Source organism: Podarcis filfolensis, assembly GCF_964270895.1.
Source record: "Podarcis filfolensis genome assembly, chromosome: 3".
Lineage (NCBI taxonomy): Eukaryota > Metazoa > Chordata > Lepidosauria > Squamata > Lacertidae > Podarcis > Podarcis filfolensis.
The window spans coordinates 95,216,904-95,236,880 of record NC_139606.1 but is presented as its reverse complement, the minus strand read 5'-3'; the positions used below and the strand labels follow the sequence as shown (position 1 = coordinate 95,236,880).

At 41.5% G+C, this 19,977-nt stretch overlaps 1 protein-coding gene across 7 annotated transcripts in view; it reads right to left on the bottom strand.

The window, feature by feature from the left end:
* The window catches only part of USH2A (usherin), a 432,455-nt gene that overhangs the window by 250,920 nt on the left and 161,558 nt on the right, over positions 1–19,977 (bottom strand). For all 7 annotated transcript variants that reach the window (XR_014545784.1, XM_083604668.1, XM_083604669.1 and 4 more), the window contains 2 exons: positions 17,200–17,313; positions 10,598–10,759 (listed from right to left, as the gene is read on the bottom strand). Coding sequence is in view for 6 of the 7 variants with exons in the window: in XM_083604668.1 (XP_083460794.1) it covers positions 10,598–10,759; positions 17,200–17,313 (276 nt within the window). In the remaining variant the exon portion in view is untranslated. The remainder of the gene's footprint in view (positions 1–10,597; positions 10,760–17,199; positions 17,314–19,977) is intronic.

The following is a 19,977-nucleotide window of genomic DNA, read 5'->3' as shown; positions in this document are numbered from 1 at the left end:
CTTCAGATCAGCAACATTTGGAGGGCCAAAGGTTCCTCACATCTAATTTATATCATTAGTTACTGACTGTACTGTTGCACCAAGCCACATTAACTAGCTCATAATGAAGAACTTCAATATGCCTACTTGGCTATGTTCAGTTCTGCCACCCCAGCTTGTGAATCAGGGTTCATGTTCTATGAAGAACCTAGGGTGCTCACTCAAGCTATTTTGTTGGCCTAGGCAAAATGTTATTGCATTTCTGTCCCTTGCATCTTGTTGTACATGGCAAGGTAAGGAATCGTGGTTCCTCGAAATGTTTTCCAGACTGTATCCTCTTTGCCATATTCCACATAAATGAATGGAAGAGACTGGCACAGAACAAGGGGAAAGGGGAGTGATCAGAGATGAGAGAGGCAACATCTTGTTCTAAAGGTCTGGAATGGGTGGTTAAGTTGTGTTTCCCCAGAATATTTTTCTCATTAGGTTGGAGCTGTGCAATTCTGCCTCCTCGGCAGTTGCCTGCTCAGTACCAGTAACAAATCACACAAAACTGGGGTCCATCTTACAAAACTTGGAAAACCTTTTGAGGGATTTAAGGATGAGTGTGGGTGGTGGCGGCAGAAATGCAGAACCAAGGGTCAGTTCATATGTTTGTTCCAACTCACACCCACACTTCAAAGCAAAGTAATTTCCCATAAAATACTTTTGTGCGGCAGTGGCTCCATTTATAATTTAAAACTTACACAGTACTTTTGGATCACATGAGTCATCAGGAATGTTGAGTCGCCAAAGTAGCAGAACTACAAAGCTCTGTAATGGAAGCACTCTGTAAGAGCTGCCTGATCCCAACAGACAGTTTACAAGCATTGTAGACCCTGGGTGGAACCACAGAATGGCAAATATGTACCAAGCAATAGCTTGGTCCCTCTGTCTAGATTAAAGCTGGTTGATCTAATAATCAAAGACCGTGTACAGAACCAACTCTGTGTTAAGCAAGCTTAATCCTATTTTAAATCAATGGGTGAAAGCATGCTTAGGTCTTGTGTTTGATTGTAACCACAGTCCCACTAGCTATGTGCCTCATAATTATCATAAAATTATAAGATATTTCAGGGCATGCTTTTTAGCTACGGGGTCCACAGCAATACAGTCTCATCAGCATTAAAATCTGCTTTTTCTCTAGCTCACTATTTTTTTTTTCTACTTACGTCTGCAGACCTCGTGTCACTAAGTACTTTGCTGGGATGATTAAATAACAACACCATTCCTTAAATTATGAATCCAGATGTTTATTTACATGCCACCATATACATTTGCTAGGAATGGCATAAAAAGAAATCAATACCAGCAGGCTGAAGTTGCATTTACACTGTGCATCTGCAATAATGGAGTTTAGTATTTGCAGTAATGCCATCATTGGAACAGTAATGAACTCTCTTTCCTCATCTCCTTCATGATAACCATCTAAAAAGATTAAGTTTATGCCTTACTTAAAGAATGCTAATCTGATGTTTTTCTTACATACTTCAATTTATGTTCACTTAATTTTAGTGCTTGTGCACTATTTATTCTTTTTTGTAATGCATCATCTTTAACTAGAACCAAATTTATATGGTAAGTATATATCCGTATGACGGCTATGAATATATCCATCCTATAAAATTGTAACAACTTTTGAAGCTAAACTGCAGGTTATGCAATAAGCTTTGATCAGAGGAAGACATATAACACCATATTTTAGAGTAATAGTTGAACATCATGGGAAACAGAACTTAACTTAAATGCTATGGGGCTTTATGTAAACAATTTGGATGATTGGTACAAAAACCTAGTTTCAAGCTTAGCTGTGCTTCAGTGCAGGGCAGGGGTTGTTCAAGCAGGAAAACACAGCTATAACTCTCTTTACAGCTCTTATGGTCTTTTGCATCTAAATATACTGTAAATTTGAATCAGCAAGTTTGGCTAATGCATATTTTTGTTTGTTTGTTTGTTTCTGCATAGTTCGGAAGAGGGATGGGGAACTTTTGGCCCTCCATATGTTCTTGGACTTCACCTCGAGACAGCATGGCTACTGGTCAGAGATGACTGAATCTGCAGTTCATACATCTGGAGGGCCAAAGTTTCTCATCTCTGCTTTGAAATGTAAACCAGCAGGTTTTCAAAATATGAGGATACTTCTCTAACATTCTGGGTGGGATCCATGGCAGCAGCCATGCTACTAGTTCCACATGCCAAAGCAGTGTACGCATCTTGGACTAAATTGTGTTCCTGTGTTGACTTGCAAACCACTTTTGGCTTCAAAGAAAAACAATCAAAATCCCACTGTGTGCAAAGCCTTTGTCCTCACCTGAAGCAGCTGTTTAGATCCTGCCCTCACTGTCTCTGAACATATAATCAAACTAAGAAGCGTTTCCCCCCAGCATCCAGATTTAGGCATGCTGGTATATTATCAAAGCGTATATACCTTGAATCTCGTGGCATGCAAAACTGCCTGTGCTATGTTCTTTGTTGCCACTTAATAAGACCAAGTGGGTACTCTTCTTGCTGGACAGTTGCTATATTGATCCCTTAACCAGAAACCAAGCTGATATTCAGCTGCTCTCATCAGCCAGCTATATTCCACATAGCAGGAAAGAAAGGACTTGCCTTTCCTGGCCTCAATTTTCATTTATGAAGAAAATTATAGTTCTGAGTGAGAATTCTTTTCTTTTTTCCCCTCCATAGAACCAAAATACTGTTAGAGGACGGGTCTAATAGCTTACAACATTTCTGCTTGTAAATTTCAAAATGTAATTGTAAATTTGAAAATGGCACAGACTTGGTTTAGAATGCTTTTGAACGTCAAGGTACTTTAAGTTTTTTGCCTGATAAAAATAGCAACCTTGAATAATGCTGTCAATATCTAAGAAAAGTATAAATTCCCAGGAGTGTGTGACCTGCTGAGGATATAAACTGGCAATTGACCTGGAGTGAAAGGACTAGGAAGCATACCCTTTAAGGGCCAGGTCATCACACTCTTTATAGGTCCCAGTTGCAATGCCTTAAGTCCAACCTAGCACATTCACCGTGACTGGACACTATGCAGATATTTAAGACCCAAGAGCTTGGTATTTTATTAACTCTGCAATTCCTACTTTACTTTATTATTTCCATTTAAAGCAGATTTTCTACTCAAACATTTAAAAAATACAGAAGGAAGAATAATGGAACTCTTCATAAAATGTAGCCTTGGACAGTTAATACTTATGAACACATATATATTTTCTAAAGGATGGGAAAGAGTTTAAAGAAGATAGCCCACTAACGCTTGGTTAACATACCTCTGTAATACTATTATGCCACAGTATATTCTGTTGCTTAATGAGAGAGAATGCATAGGACATGTTCTAGTAGAGCCAAATGAGAAATTTAGACACAGCATATGAATGACCCTGCTTCTCAATTCAGTTGCACAATTTCCAGTAACTTCACGGTAGCAGAGAATGGCTCAGGTTCCCTCCAGAAACAGCTAACACTTCCAATGGCTTCAAGGGTGATTTGCGTCCTTCAGCAGTAAGTGGAAACTTCCATATAATGTGTAATATTATTCCCCGTGTGCCTCACAGGAGAATACTGTTAAATGTTAAATCTTTAGAGGACGATAATAAACTATTGCTTTTGGGTCTCTACTACATCCACTGGTTGTGTTGCCATCATTCATTACCATCCTAGACCAGGTAGAGTCCCCAGTGCAGCAGGTGTATTTGATGTGATACACCTGTAATGTTCAGTTACAGCCCAGGGGTTAACAGCCAGCCAACAATAATTATCCTGCTATATAGGTCACAGTTCTTGTAATATCTATATATTACACAGTGCCTGTAATATCTACACTGACAACATTATTTTCCTTCAAACACAATTCTTCATTTCCAGTTTACATTCCCACTTCCCAGTACAACACTCTGTTTTACAGCATTAGCCACTGCCCAGTAATTCTAGGATCATCTACTCTGCAAGTTGTTGCTTACTGTGCAAACTAATTAATGCAATGCTTTTGATTCCAGGAAATGTAAAAGAAACTACAGAAAGACCTTACCATGGAAATTCAATTTTTAGAATGGTTCATTTTTAAATAGAATCTGAAGCTTAAAAGAGCTCGTTAAAGCAGGTTAAAAGAAACATGTTGCTTAAAACCTTAGAGTGGCATAACTGAAAACATAATTAAAATAGATATGTAAATTCCTGTTAAAAGCAAATGCATGTAAAAGCATCTAGGTTTCCCCAGTTTAGCCTCAGTATCCTGCTTTAGAGTTTCTATGGCTGCTGAGACATTGTTTAAATTCTGGTTGCAAAGGTTTTCCCTAAGAACATAAAGCAATGGCATTCAACCAGTGTGCCATGGCACCCTGGGGTGCCTTGAATGATGGTCAGGGATACAACCGGCAACACTAGTCTCCCCTCCCTCTTCTGATGTCCTTGTGCATCTCTGCCTCCCATAGGCTTGCATGGCTGTGTTGCAGTGGCCCTGACTACAAGCTCCCCAGGTGAATGGTTCTTCTGGAGCTGACCAGTGGATGCTGAGCTGAGGTGGCCTCAGAGTAAGCAAGCAAGTGGGTGAGGGAGCCCAGCCACTCTGTCTGCCAGTCCTTGCTGTTGGGAACAGACAGACAAGTGGGAGGCTGGACAGGAAGGCAGGAACTGCGCTGGCCTTTCTTCTGCTTGCTGTGTGCAATGCTTGCCTGAGAACCAAGTGTCTGGAGCCAAAGGGCAGCCTTTCCGCTATGCAGGCCCAGCAGTGTCCACTGCTGCCACTCAAGGCGAGTAAGATGGTGGCTTCACATTCACCTTCAGCCATCTCTGTCAAGCTACTAAGGCTGGGGGCATCCTCTTCCCAGGTCCCTGTGGCGTGGCGCGAGGAAGCACCTCTCTTTGGGGCGGGGCAGGGCGGGGGTGCTTCCTCAGAGACCAGGGGTGGCTGCCCAGAGCACTCCCAAGGAGAGGAGAGAGGAGAGGAGGCTGAGGGAACACTCCACAAAGGAGGGTGTTCAAAAAGGCACGAGGGACTGCCAGCTCTGCAGGCAAGGGGTAACATAACTGGACTTCTGAGGCTCAGAGTGTGTTTCCCCGCAGAGGAAAGAATGTAGTTGGTCAAGCGAGCCATGGACTCAAAAAGATTGAAAACCTCTGACATAAAAAGACAGATGAAGCCCAGCAATTCTCATGTGCCTCAGAAATAATCTTCCTTCCACCATCTTGCTACCATTGTTGCAAGCACACTTTGGTGAAGAGAAGTTATGTATTTACATGGGTTATTCCATCTTACCTTAAAAGAATCCCGTAAAGAACCCCATAAAGTAGATTAGGCTGATAGATAGACATTAGTGGGAACAAATTTGCTCCACCCCCATCCCTTACCTGAAGGATGGTTGCACTGGCATTTGGTGTGGGACAGGAGAACAAATTAAGGCCATAGTATGCCTCCATGGGGTATTACAGGGTTGTGGCCACACCACAGTCCTCGCCTACAGCTATAAGATTGGGAGTGGTCTGGAGTGTCCACAGGGCTGGGCAGGTACAATAGGGGAAATGTACTGGTGCAAGGCCACTTTGTACATGTTCAGATCCCACATACCCCAATCTTAGCTTAGGAAGTCACTGTATGCAACAGTTGACCTACCCAGGTGATGTGAGAGGGATGCTTCCCCGTTTACACAATGAGTAAGGTCACCTGCTCTCACTGTTTGATCGGCTCTTATTATATTTCAATAAATATGACCATTCCAAAGCTCTGTCAAGCTGGGATCACCAAATGCTGTGCATAAAACTGCTAAAACGGATTCCTCCTTGAACCCTAGTCATCATCATTTCTATACAGTACTGGTTTTTCCAGATTATGATCTAAGTGCCTCACAAATACAAATAATCATTATAAATGCACAACAAAAACACAATAGTGTCATAATCTAGAGCTGTAACCAATATATGAAGTTGCCTTTTCTTACCACCATATGGTTGTGAATGTTCTGACAAAGGTTTTTGGTAAAACCTTTTTGTGTCATTATCTCTGTGCTTATTTTTAGAAAGTGTTTTCCTCGTAGCCAAGTGCTCAGCAGTCGAGGCACAGACAGTGTGTGTGTTCTCCCCTGGATCATTATGTTACCCAAATCTGATCAAAGGACAAGGGACTCCAGAAGCTTGTCCAGCTGTGGTCTTATAATAACACCATTAGGTTTTGCTCCATAATCAAGGCCCCTAAAAGTCAACGAAGCTTTGGGCTTAGTATCTGCGACAAGGTTAACTGAAATCTGTTGCAAGGATAACCACTTTAGCAGATTGTATCAGCAGGAAATATTTAAACACTATTTAAAAGGATTTTAAATAAGGAGATTTTATTTAACACTGCCCAAATGCATGGCTAGAGGAAGTGATACAGCAGACATGCCACAAATAGACATACGCCTCTTCTCTACTGATCCCCATAATGTTACACCAAGTAAATGGCCTAAATCCATCTGTTTTCAAGCTAAAACACTGATATGCCAAACTCAGCTAGCCCGATTTGCCCTTTGATTTCGGGCATGCTGAATCTGCATCCCAGATCTGTAGAATTAATGACACTCAGCACCGATCAATGGCGATGTCACTGTTGTCAGTCAGACTATGCCATCTTATGTTTGCATTATAACTCTAAGTGAGATGCTTGATTATTCCATAAACCCAGCATAATCAACCCATTGTAATGGTGGGGTGTTAGTGGTGATTTAGTTTCTTATCATTTTCACAAAACTTAAGCAATAAAAAGGGCAGGTTGTATGGTGTATTGTGAACACATGCATGATGTTCTTTCTACATACTGTAGTTATAAGTTTGTGGGAGGAACCCTCCTAAACCTAAGAAATTAATATCACAATCTATCTAATATTTGGGGTAGGAGGGGAAACGTAAGCTGCAGAACTGTGTCAGACAGGAATCCCTGAGCTGGCTAATGCCTGGCCAGGCTAGTTAAGTGCAGAGACTTTAAGAAACAATACTGGGGCATTCAGGGACATTGTCCTTCCCACAGACACACACCCCGGCTCTGTGGAGTGGACAGAGAGAGGAGAATTGGCAGGTTGCCAAAGTGATAGGGGGCATGATGCCATGGGAAAGAAATGGCTTTTGCAGAAAGATTTTGAAACAAGATGACAAAGGTAACAGGAAGGAGGTTTGCGTTTTGATGAGGGGTGTGCTGGGAAGAAGGAGGATAACCAAGACCAGAACTATCTTGGCTGCTGACTGGAGAGGCTGCAACCAAGAGACTGAAGAGCATGTGTGGCTGCATTGGATTCAAGCTGGCTGAAGTTGTGGAAGAAGCAAGGAGAGGCACTCATAATGCTATGGACTCTTCTTCTCTGTGCAGATCCAGGTGTATATGGGTGTAAAATAAACCAAATATCTTAAAACGCTACAGCCTCCACCGTTCCCTGAATACACAATTGGAATCCATGGAAGCTTGCTACTGCATGGCAGAGATCGGGGTGGCATGTAACAATACCATATTTACTCGAATCTAATGCTCACCTTTTTTTGGCCAAATTACATTGCGACAATTAAGGTGTGCATTAGATTCAATGGCACATTAGACTCAAGTAAATATGGTATACACTGGTGTTAGTTGTCATAGCGACATCTTTCAAAATCAAGGTGTGTTTGTATGAATTCATCCAAATGATGAATTTGAGGTGTGTGTAAATGGGTTATCATTTCTAAGGTGCATGCCCAATCTAAACTATGCATTAATTTGAAACACATGCCAAGTACACCTTTCCCTTATTAGTGTATTCATGCTTGGCTCCCCCAGTTTCATAATGCGAAATAATGTATCTGACACAACAACACAACCAGCCTTCTGCACTGGAGTTCAGCCCCATAAATATTTCCTCCAAAGAAAGTCTCACTGAACTCAATATGAGTTTACTCCCAGAAAAGCACACATAGGATTACAGTTGGATTGGCCACAGTTTTTCCCCTTCTTCTCCCTTGATGGCCTTTTCATCATTTAGAAGCTGCATTGCTACTCATGTGATGGCTGAGATCGAAAGGCATGATTTGGATTGGCTCAGGGTGCTTCTAGGCTGCCACTGTTTCCAGATGGGATTCGTATACCAGTAAATTTAGTTGCATAATTCAAGCTGATTTGGAGTTCTTGCACAAAAAACACACAGCCCATGAAAAATACGGGAGGTTTCAACGATAAGGAAAGTGATGGGGTATGCACTGGAAAGTGTGGGATAAAGCTTGATGTGATATCATTTAATATCCTCCTTCCCAAAACAAACAAGAATGAACGCTGAATAAAGAGCCGGTCATCTAACCTCCAAACAAACTTTGAGCTAACAAATTAGGATAAATCTTCAACAAACAGCTCACCTGGGAGCCTAAGAATTATCTTTTCCCCTCCTGAGAATGAGCCTGGCTAAGCTCAAAGCAGTTAAAGTTAACCTGGACAACCAGTGTCAGCCCCAAGATTTGGGGGGTCACTGGGAAAGATGCCTTTAATAGGACCCATCACACACATGGGCCTACCTCTGCTCTGCTGCCTATACATTTCTCCCATCCCTTTGGGTTCAAACTGCCCAGCCACCCCCCCCCCCCCGGGAGATGATAAGAGGAACAGACACTATAGTTATTGCTTCTTGCTCCTGTCACCACTTGCATGCCAGCAACAAGTCTAGATAGTTTGTTTCTTACATCCTACTAGATTCAGTTCTTTAGCTCAAGTAGAGGCTGTCGGTCACAGTGGCCTGAGTCCAAAGAACTGTACAACTAGTTCCACGTGACCCACAAGGGTTTAGCTTTGAGTTTCTCAAATAGCTACCTACACTATATCCTGGTAAGTCTCTTGGATATTGATGAGCATTTCAAAAGTGGTTTGTGATACAGTACTGTGCTTTGCGCTGTTTAAAGGGGGAAAGTTTTTCTTTAACTCCACTGGGCATTTCTAAGCTCTTGGGAAATACCTAAAGTAGTTATTGAGATTACTGACATTGAATTTTTTGCTGATATCTCACAAGAATTACTACTAGCTTGCCTAGTCTTACTGCAAAAGCATTTTCACCTGTTTCACAGAAAAGTGGCATAAAATTATAAATATATAAATTGTATCGTCCTCAAACTGCATCATAGAACATTTTCCCCACAGATCTTTTAATAATGCTTTTTATGATAATATTACCACCAGTCTGTATTCCAAATTCTTAGAAACCGAAGAATAAGACAGCACACACACGAGCACACACAAAAAAGATTGATGGAGATCTTGAAAGAGAAAAAAAAGCCCCAAAAGATAAACGACACTACAAGAATATAGGAAAACCTGGAGGGGGGATATTAATTGCACCTACACATTTGATAAATATTTATTTTTTTGCAGAAGAAAAATGCATACTAGTTTAAACTGTCATTATGCGAACCTATATCCTATTTTTCATATTATTAGCAATACATAATGTGGTAGTTTATATTCAAAAATAAAACCAAAATGTATATACCTCATGTATTTATCTAGAAATACACCAAGGTTACTATGGTTACGGAAAATCCATTACCTTTGAATACAGAATGAAAAAGTTTGACTTAAAGTGTGCACTATTTATTATAGTATACATCAACAGCCTTCAGGGGGTTCTCTAACTGGGCTCATTTTTCAGTGTCAGAAGTGACCCACCACACTAGTAGCTTATGGGATGTGCACGGCAAGAAATTTTAACGGAATGCATTCTAAGTTTTCCTGCACTAACTCAAAATGCAGAAATGCCACACATTTAAAGAAACTGTATCATCAGAAAATGAGTTGCGTTTTGTCCCACAAACTAGTTAAGCCAGAGTATTTAGATTCTGGCCAATTCACACATATTTCCCATAAAAACGGGGTGGTGAGTCAGTGCAACTAATAGTTCAGTCCTGTGTTCTAGACCAGACTAATGCAGTGAGAGTAGTAGGACGCATCCTTCCACATTGTATGAGCAGGTGCATCTGTATCCTGTGTCCTCAGGCAGCTGCCAAACCTCTAGCATCCTGGCAGAACCCATTAGCAGTGACCACTATCCAGCACCTCCTGGGCCAAGTGGCTGGGCGGGTGAATCTAGCATTGATGATACACTGTAGGAAATTTTAAACTGACCTAGCTGCTTCCACTGACTCAGCTTGTGACCAACATAAAAGGCCTTTCCCCAATATAAAAATCTATGGCAACTGATTTGTGCTGGCTCATTCAGCCATGCAGGTCACCTCCTTGGTACTGTGGTCAAACAGGCTTATGTGAACCAGTCCACAGTGTTCTATGTCATAAATAAGAACAGTGATTATCCTAGTTCTGTGAACCCAAAACAGCATCATCCATGCAGAAGTGGTGAAGGTATCAGCAAGCAAGAAGAAAGCCTGAGGTATACAAAAGTACTAACGATGGCTGACTATTGGAGTGGTGTAGCGGAAAAACAGGGGAAGCAGGACTGGAATTGAATATCCTGCGCATATCTATTGCGCATTGCCTGATGCTTGATTCAGAAAGGTTAATCAGTCTAAAATGCCAAACACAAGGTGAAAATATATCTTCTCCATTGTATTCCATACAGGACTCTGAAAAATAACTCACCTTTGACAATATGTTTTGTTTCATTTCCAGTATAAATAAGCTGATTATCCATGTATAAATAATATTGTGTTATAATCCCATTTGGTGTTTTTGGTGGAGCCCAACTCAGGAACAGAGATGTGGGAAATGAAATCGCTGTAGGTGGCTGGACATTTTGTGGAGCTGTGGGAGGGAAATGAAGGAAAAATTATAACACCTAAAGTAGACTTTACATTGAAATCTGTAATAAAATTTAAGATAATGACAGCTAATTGTTTAGACTTTGTTAGACCTAACAATATAAAATTAACATATATTGAAAATGTATTAAAAAAATAAAATTAAAAACCCCAGTTGTGCTTGCCAGTGTAGCATCACTGGGTTGGTCTTATTTGCACCTCTAGAGGACGAAGGCAGGAGTAGCTTTGTCAGGAAGTTGGCTGCCCTCTCTTCAGTTTTTCACTCCTGCTTCAAGAAAGCAATCACATTCCCTTTGGCTCCTCTTATTTCTTCATCTTGGCTTACTTTATTCTTTCTCATTTCACTTTTTAGCCCTCTTATAAGTTACTGTCTTTTTATTTCTTAAAAAAGTAGTTTTAAGTATTTCTTCCCCTTCCCTCCTTCTGCACCATCTGACTTAGGAAGAAAGAGAAGTGGGCAGCTTCCCCAGGCTCTCCCAAGGTATTTCCACCCAGCTAAAATGTTTATTTGATTTCACTAATCATAGTTGTGGGCCACAGTAGTGGATCAAAGCTGGGATTGGCAGCAGCTAGGATGCTAAAAAGTCTCCTGGAAACTCTACAAGCATGGGCATCAATCGCCGCCACCCGCAACCAGGAAATTGGAGTGGCCCTTTGCAGCAGCAGTTGCAGCCGCTATCCATTTGGTACCAGGGGATCATTACAGGTACAACTAAGAGGTCCAAACTGCTCCCTCTCCTATGATCTGTGAGAGAAGGGATTTCCCAGATAGGACAAGTGGGCCCATTGCTCTAGAGACAAGAGGAGATCAGCTACCCTTGCCCCCCCCCCCAGTACACAAAACGGAAGATGGGCCAGCCTCTTTCCTGTGAAAGGTACTCCTGCCGTCGTCCACCAGAGACACAAGTAAGCCCAACCCAGCGATGCAACATTGGACAAGGAAGACTACCATTCAGGTAGGTACAATGGTGCAGTACTTTCTGCTTTTCCATTTTGACAAGTACACAAAGTTGGTGTAGAAGAAATAATTAATATAATTATGTCAATGAGAAATACTACTAAGCAATCTGCATACTCAGTTCTGTGTAGAAGACTTCAAGCAGAAGCAAGGAGGGCCTGATCCAGTCGGAATGGATGAGAGAAAACCTAAATGCCATAGCTATTTACACTGAACTCCACTCTGATCAATGCCAGAGAGGGTCTCTGCAATCTTCTGTCATTGCTCTAAGCTGTGGAACAGCCTTGTTGATCCAAGTGCAGCCTGATCATTCACAAGCCTTTTGCATAGCATCAGCCAATACTGGTTGGCAATGTGCATGTTAAATGATGAATGGTTCAATGGGGAAATGATGAAAGCTAGAGGGTATGATTGTTGTCATTCTTCTGTATCATCAGTGGATTGTTACTATGCATGCAACATGAGCATCCCAAAATAGAAACTGCTTACATTGACTTTGTGTCCAATCCTTCTGAGGGATAAAACACATGTTCCCCATGGCTTTATTTGATTTTTTTGTGAAGCAAAAAAATCATTATATACATGACAATACATCTGCATAAATGAGATTATTTTCCAAATCACCTATAGAATGCTTGTTTACACTACTGCAAGTATTTAGAAGATAAAAATAAGAGCTAAATGCTTTACAAAAGAAGTCCTCAGATACTATTATATTTAGTAAAGTCCATGGTAATGCTTGACTTCCATATTTATGTATTTGCAATTTGTTGTTGTTTTTTCAAAGCCATCCACAAATAATCTAATTTTCATTGACAAATAGTAGCAGAGCATTAACTTATCAATTCACTAAAATATCAGTGAGTGCATTTAGAAGACTCTAGATGCTAACTGGATTTAGGGATTTGGAATGGGACTTTAGTATCTTAGTAGACATTTTATTGCTTTTTACTCTTTATTGTATGCTATAGTGTTCTCTTCAGGGAGAGAAAAAAAACAGGATATGAATTATTTTAAATACATAAATAAATAGAAAATACTGAAAGATACATTTCAAAGTAACCTAGAACTGATGTTTGTGAATGGCATCTGTGCATAGATTCATATAAACAGTGCACAAATAGTGATGATTAAGGAACTAAAAGCCAGTCTGCATGAGAATTACCATATGCAGTAAATGCTACACAAATCCAGAATGGAGTTCCTAAAATGGTTGGATGGCATATTGTATGCCTCCTTCCAGCCAACTCCTGCAGCCAAGCTGGTGCCAGATGTATTGCTCTGCTTTCATTTGAACCACATCAGTGAGGTCAAGAGGGGGGTCTTGGTGTCTGGGCAGCCCAGGACCTCCATACACACTGCCCAGGCTTGGGACACAGAAAGGGCTGAACTCCTCAATGCCTTCTTTGCCTCAGTCTTCTCCGATAAAGAAAACAATGCCCGACCTGAAGAATTTGGAGCAAATGATTCAGCAGAGGAAACACAGCCCAGAATAACTAAGGAGATAGTACAAGAATACTTGGCTAGTTTAGATGTATTCAAGTCTCCAGGGCCAGATGAACTGCCTCCAAGAGTATTAAAAGAACTGGCAGATGTGATCTCAGAACCACTGGCAGTCATCTTTGAGAATTCCTGGAGAACAGGCGAAGTCCCGGCAGACTGGAGGAGGGCAAATGTTGTCCCTATTTTCAAAAAGGGGAAAAGAGAGGACCCAAATAATTACCGCCCAGTCAGTCTGACATCAATACCAGGAAAGATTCTGGAGCAGATCATTAAGTAAACAGTCTGTGAGCACCTAGAAAGGAATGCTGTGATCACCAATAGTCAGCATGGATTTCTGAAAAATAAGTCATGTCAGACTAACCTGATCTCATTTTTTGACAGAATTACAAGCCTGGTAGATGAAGGGAACGCAGTGGATGTAGCCTACCTTGATTTCAGCAAGGCATTTGACAAGGTGCCCCATGATATTCTTGTAAAGAAGCTGATAAAATGCAGTCTTGACTATGCTACCACTCAGTGGATTTGTAACTGGCTGACTGACCGAACCCAAAGGGTGCTCATCAATGGTTCCTCTTCATCCTGGAGAAGAGTGACTAGTGGGGTGCCACAGGGTTCTGTCTTGGGCCCGGTCTTATTCAACATCTTTATCAACGACTTGGATGATGGACTCAAGGGCATCCTGATCAAATTTGCAGATGACACCAAACTGGGAGGGGTGGCTAACACCCCAGAGGACAGGATCACACTTCAAAACGACCTTGACAGATTAGAGAACTGGGCCAAAACAAACAAGATGAATTTTAACAGGGAGAAATGTAAAGTATTGCACTTGGGCAAAAAAAATGAGACGCACAAATACAAGATGGGTGACACCTGGCTTGAGAGCAGTACATGTGAAAAGGATCTAGGAGTCTTGGTTGACCACAAACTTGACATGAGCCAACAGTGTGACGCGGCAGCTAAAAAAGCCAATGCAATTCTGGGCTGCATCAATAGGAGTATAGCATCTAGATCAAGGGAAGTAATAGTGCCACTGTATTCTGCTCTGGTCAGACCTCACCTGGAGTACTGTGTCCAGTTCTGGGCACCACAGTTCAAGAAGGACACTGACAAACTGGAACGTGTCCAGAGGAGGGCAACCAAAATGGTCAAAGGCCTGGAAACGATGCCTTATGAGGAACGGCTAAGGGAGCTGGGCATGTTTAGCCTGGAGAAGAGGAGGTTAAGGGGTGATATGATAGCCATGTTCAAATATATTAAAGGATGTCACATAGAGGAGGGAGAAAGGTTGTTTTCTGCTGCTCCAGAGAAGCGGACACGGAGCAATGGTTCCAAACTACAAGAAATAAGATTCCACCTAAATATTAGGAAGAACTTCCTGACAGTAAGAGCTGTTCGACAGTGGAATTTGCTGCCAAGGAGTGTGGTGGAGTCTCCTTCTTTGGAGGTCTTTAAGCAGAGGCTTGACAACCATATGTCAGGAGTGCTCTGGTGGTGTTTCCTGCTTGGCAGGGGGTTGGACTCGATGGCCCTTGTGGTCTCTTCCAACTCTATGATTCTATGTTTCTATGATTCTATGATTCTATGACTGAGTTTTTGATTCAACTTTTGGGAATGGCTGGAGTTAAATGGATTACACTCAGATATGCTTGTAATGAATGCATGCAGATTCATGATCATTCCTTATGAATTCTCACAAAACCTCGAGAAATAATTTGGAATGATTCAAATCCCAAATGGAGCAGACACACAGCCTTTGCAAGCAAAAAAACCCCACTATTTTTGTCTGCAAAGCAGTCTTGCAAAAGCCATGAGTGTATAGTCCTCTCTAGAAAAGACTGCAAGCTCCTTCCCCTACTGAGAGCCAGCAGGTCTGGCAGCCAAGGCATACCTCCCAATGCTGGCCCTCAAAAATAAGGGGGGCTATTTGCGAGGAGGAAGAATTGGCAACCCATTTTGCCTTGTCCCATATCACCTTGGCAGTACATCAGGCATGGGCAATTTGTGGCCTTGGACTCATTTCCTTGTTGAAGTGCATATTGAAGCCCTTTTTAGTTCAGCAGCCATTTTAAGTCATTTCTGATTTTATAGGTTTTAACTGATTTGTATCTTTATTGTATTTGAGTTCACTGTACACTGCACCAAGACAATTATAATTAAGCCGTATATAATTTGCTGAAATAAATAAATAAATTCAAAACCACCTGCAATCAATCAGTTAAAACCTCTGGGGGTGTCAGATAGGGAGAGGGAGGAGAGAGAGAGAGGGAGGAATGGGTGGCCCCACCCATTTTGGGCTATGACCACGCCCACTGCTTGCTTATGCCACACCTACCCACAACTAGCATGCAACCACTTGTAGATTACTTCTGAAGGTACACTGAGGTCATGGTTGGAGGATATCTGGGTTCCTGCTTCAAATGAATTATGGCAGGTAGAAAGCACAGATAGAGCCTTTTCGGTGGTGGCACACCGCCTATAGAGCACCCTATTCACCTACATTGTTATCTTTCTGGCACTAGGCTTTTATTCTACAAAGCTTTATAACCAAAGTCTTTAACCCAGAATTTTGTTTTTGTTTTGGGGGCTTTGTTCTTGCAACTTTGTATTTTAGTATTTTAATTCAGAGTTGTATAAGATGACCTGGTAAATTTTATTTCAAGGGTGGAATATAAATCTTTGAATAAAATAAAAATAGGTAAAATAAATTTGGAGGGTTGCATTTTTTTGCTAGCAGGGGAGGAGTTTCACTTTAAGCCTACCCGATGAGTTTCTCGAGACAGACGAATGCCAGCAATAACAATTCCAACTCCAACTCAGAAGCAACAATTTAGAGAAAAGAGATGAGCCACACTTCTTTTGAGCATGCAGATTCTAAAATTATTAGGCAGCTATCTAGGGTGATAAGAGTGAATGATCTATTATGGCAGATTAGGAGGTAAAAGTGAATGTGAGGAAATTCCACCGTCTGTTGTTCTAGATATGAACAGCCTGGGGTGTGAACTTTGTCTCCTTAGGATGTCAGCATCACCTTCTGCTACTGCATCACTTGAAGGTAAACTTTTATGAAGGTAAATTCTTAAAAGAAAATCATCCATACATGAAACAAAGAAGGTTGTGTTAACTTATAGGCCTTCTTTGAAACAATATTAGGGCCAGGTACTACTTTCTGTTATGGTAGCATAAATTTGCCATCAAGAAAACAAGCAATTTTGATTTCATGGGGAAAGCTATGGACTGGTGAAATTTTACAATCTGGCTCAAGTTATTTTCTTTTATGTTTAAGATAAATATCCTGCAAATCTTTTGAGAACCCTTTCCTCAGTAATTGATACATAGAAGTTACTGAGCTAGTCTCTAAAAGCAAAACCAGAACATATTATCTCTTTCTTGCTGCTCTTGAGCTTAATACCAGCTTCAGAAATGATAATTTATGCTTGCAACTTTTAAGTTTCAAGTACAACAGATTAATAAACGGCCCGATTGGCATTTTGAGGTTCCATCAGGCTGAAATAATTGTTGCCTGTGCTGGTGTTTAGCAGTTAAAAGAGACCATGGAAATCAACCATTTGATTCTCAATTTCATACTGTGCCATACAATCAATTCTTTTTAGTCAGACTGTCTCTAGATTTACTTCTGAGCCATAGTAAAATGAGGAAGCTTTCATTAATCTTTCAGATGCTTCATATTAATGACAAGGCTCTTGCATGAACAATGTAACAGCAATTAAAAAGCCCATTAATCTGCATTACAGCTATTAAAGATGCATGTCATTAAAGGGTATGGAGTTTGATTCATTTTAGCACCCCCCAAAAAATGGAGCAATTATGGTCTGGCAATGCACTTTGTCATCAAATTAGGTTGGGGTTTTCCAGCAAATGGCTTTGCAGCATTTAGCTCCTCTCCTATTTTATTATTCATGACTGAAATGTGGAAGTCAAGACCTTTGAAATTACTTTACCTTCTTGTGGAGTGGAGATGTTCAAGGCATGCGAGCTCTCAGTACAGCCAGCCAAAGTGCAGGCCGTTAGGGTTACAGCATACTTTGCAAAGGGCTGCAAGCCTGTCAGGGTGCCTGCAAAAGAAATAAGCAATGCTTTGTGGAGGTGTGTACAATATGCAAGGATCACAGAACATTAAGATATGCCCTAAGATAATTTAGCACAATAGTGAATCTAGTTGTACATCATATGTTTACAATAGACAGGGACAGGTCAAGTCTCATCTGAGAAATATTGATAGCCTTGCTGTAAAACTTCCCCGGAGATTTCTCAGAGGTTTTGCTCAAGCCGGATGTTCCGATTTAATCTTTACCCTATTTAGAAATTCTGAAACTTAACACATGGAAGGAGAATCAAGAGAGTGCCCACTGGCCTCATCCCGGACCTCCCTGTGTTAACTGGTCGGTACATCTGATTCTGTGTACACATTTTAAAAGGATGCAGATTGCACACGCAGAAATTAGACGTGACATTAATTGCATGAATGTAATTAACATGTATCATGTATCATTTTTGTTATGTAAACATCAGCCACAGGAAAGTCTGAGCAAGGTCTTGGGATGGGGGGGGAGGGGAATTTCGCTTGAAATGCAAACAGACATTTGGGAGAGGAATGTTGGTCAGGATCACAGCTAGGAGAAAAAGAGTGAAGCTTCCCTTGCCCACCTGCAAGACTTGGAGGCTTCACTGTGGCAGCTACTTACTTAAATGTGCATGTTAATTGCATTCAAAACATCTACTTTAGTCCAGAACCTATTGATGCAGATTTTGTGCAGAAGGAATAATCGATATGTGGAGGTCAGGGCCACGACTGGTGGATCCAGTCCCAATCCCCCATTCACACATTGATTTTACCTATTGATTTATAATGCCTGATTCAATATTTTTGCTTTAGGTTAAATTCAGGGGCAATCTAGGGTTATGCAACCCAACCTCCCAGCCCATCTAAATCCCTCCCCCCACTTCTCTAAAAAAAATCACTTGACATGAATATTTTGTCCAAAGAAGAAGCCATATTGCCTCCAACTTTTGCTTCAGGCACAATTCAGTTTGGCAAGTCTAATAACCATAGGAAAGAATTAGGGGGAATTAATTAGTTACAATTATCTGTCCAGTTTTTATGGGCTACTGGAGTATTTTCACTTCTCACTTATGTCCTTTTCAGACTAAAGTAAACTAATTTTTCAATTTGATCCACTCAGCCTCATTCTGTCCACAGGGGCCTCTGCAACAGCACAGCCCGGCAAGAGGGCTGCATCTGCTCATTTCAACCCCCTCCAGCATCACAACTGGGGTTGCACTTTCTCTATCAGTCTCTTAGCTGCTACGCTCTGGGCCAAATGACCGGTGCAAAACCAGAATTGCTCTCCACTCTCCCAAAAGCAGCCACTGAGGTTTAAATAGACATGTTTGTGTACACGCACAACATCTGAGGTAAAAAGCGGCCCACAAACTTTATGGATAAATATCACACCATATTTAGGTACATAGGAAGCTACCTTATAGCAAGTTCCATGTTCCTTGATTTTGTCTACACTGACTGGCAGGGGTTTTTCAGGATTTCAGGCAGGGGTCTCTCCCAGCCCTACCTGGAGATGCCAGGGGTTGAAACCTGAAAGACTGTGACCATCTGCATGCAGAGCAGAGGCTTTAGCCCTGAGCTGTAGGCCTTCCCCTATGCACTTACCACATCTACCGGCTCCATCCACATTTAGAGATAGCATAGCATGCTAAGGGGACGCGGGTGGCGCTGTGGGTTAAACCACAGAGCCTAGGGCTTGCTGATCAGAAGGTCGCGGTTTGAATCCCCGCGACGGGGTGAGCTCCCGTTGCTCGGTCCCTGCTTCTGCCAACCTAGCAGTTCGAAAGCACGAAGCACAAGTAGATAAATAGGTACTGCTCCGGCGGGAAGGTAAATGGCATTTCCGTGTGCTGCTCTGGTTTGCCAGAAGTGGCTTAGACATGCTGGCCTCATGACCCGGAAGCTGTCTGCGGTCAAACACCGGCTCCCTCGGCCAATAAAGTGAGATGAGCGCCGCAACCCCAGAGTCGGCCACGACTGGTCCTAATGGTCAGGGGTCCCTTTACCCTTTACCTTTATAGCATGCTAATGGTGTGCACTGATCACTGGTGCACTGTTGCTACACATGAATGGACAGAGATGTGCTAAGTGCATTTAAACCATGATGGGATGTGACTGAATCATTTACAAGAAAAACAGATTTATCTGTGGGCTGAGTCATATAAATCAGACCTCTGTGTTAATCGATCAAGAATTACTAGCACCATTTGGTTCCCAAGCATGATTTAGAAACCCCATTTTACCCACATCTATTAATTGAAAAAGTAGCCACCATTTCTTTGTTCTTGAACCACCCTGGTTGCGAATACACAACAATGTGTTTAAATGATGCCCATCTTCTCATCAATCCCCAATAGGTGAACTTGCAAGGCCATCAATCAATGCAGAGTAGTGTTATACCAAATATTTCTTCTGTATTTTTTGGCTTCCCTCCCATCAAATATGACCACTTCGTATTTCAAAGGTTTGTCAAATTTATTTAAATTCACTCACTTCTCAAAGGTTAATACAATCTTACTGGCGGGGAGGGGAAGCTTTCACCCTGTCCTGCAAAACCAATGAAATTCAAAACTGGGACATATACCAAGAACTATGATGAGCCACAATTTAAACCATCTTTATCATTGACCATCTTTTAAATATTGTTCAATGTCAC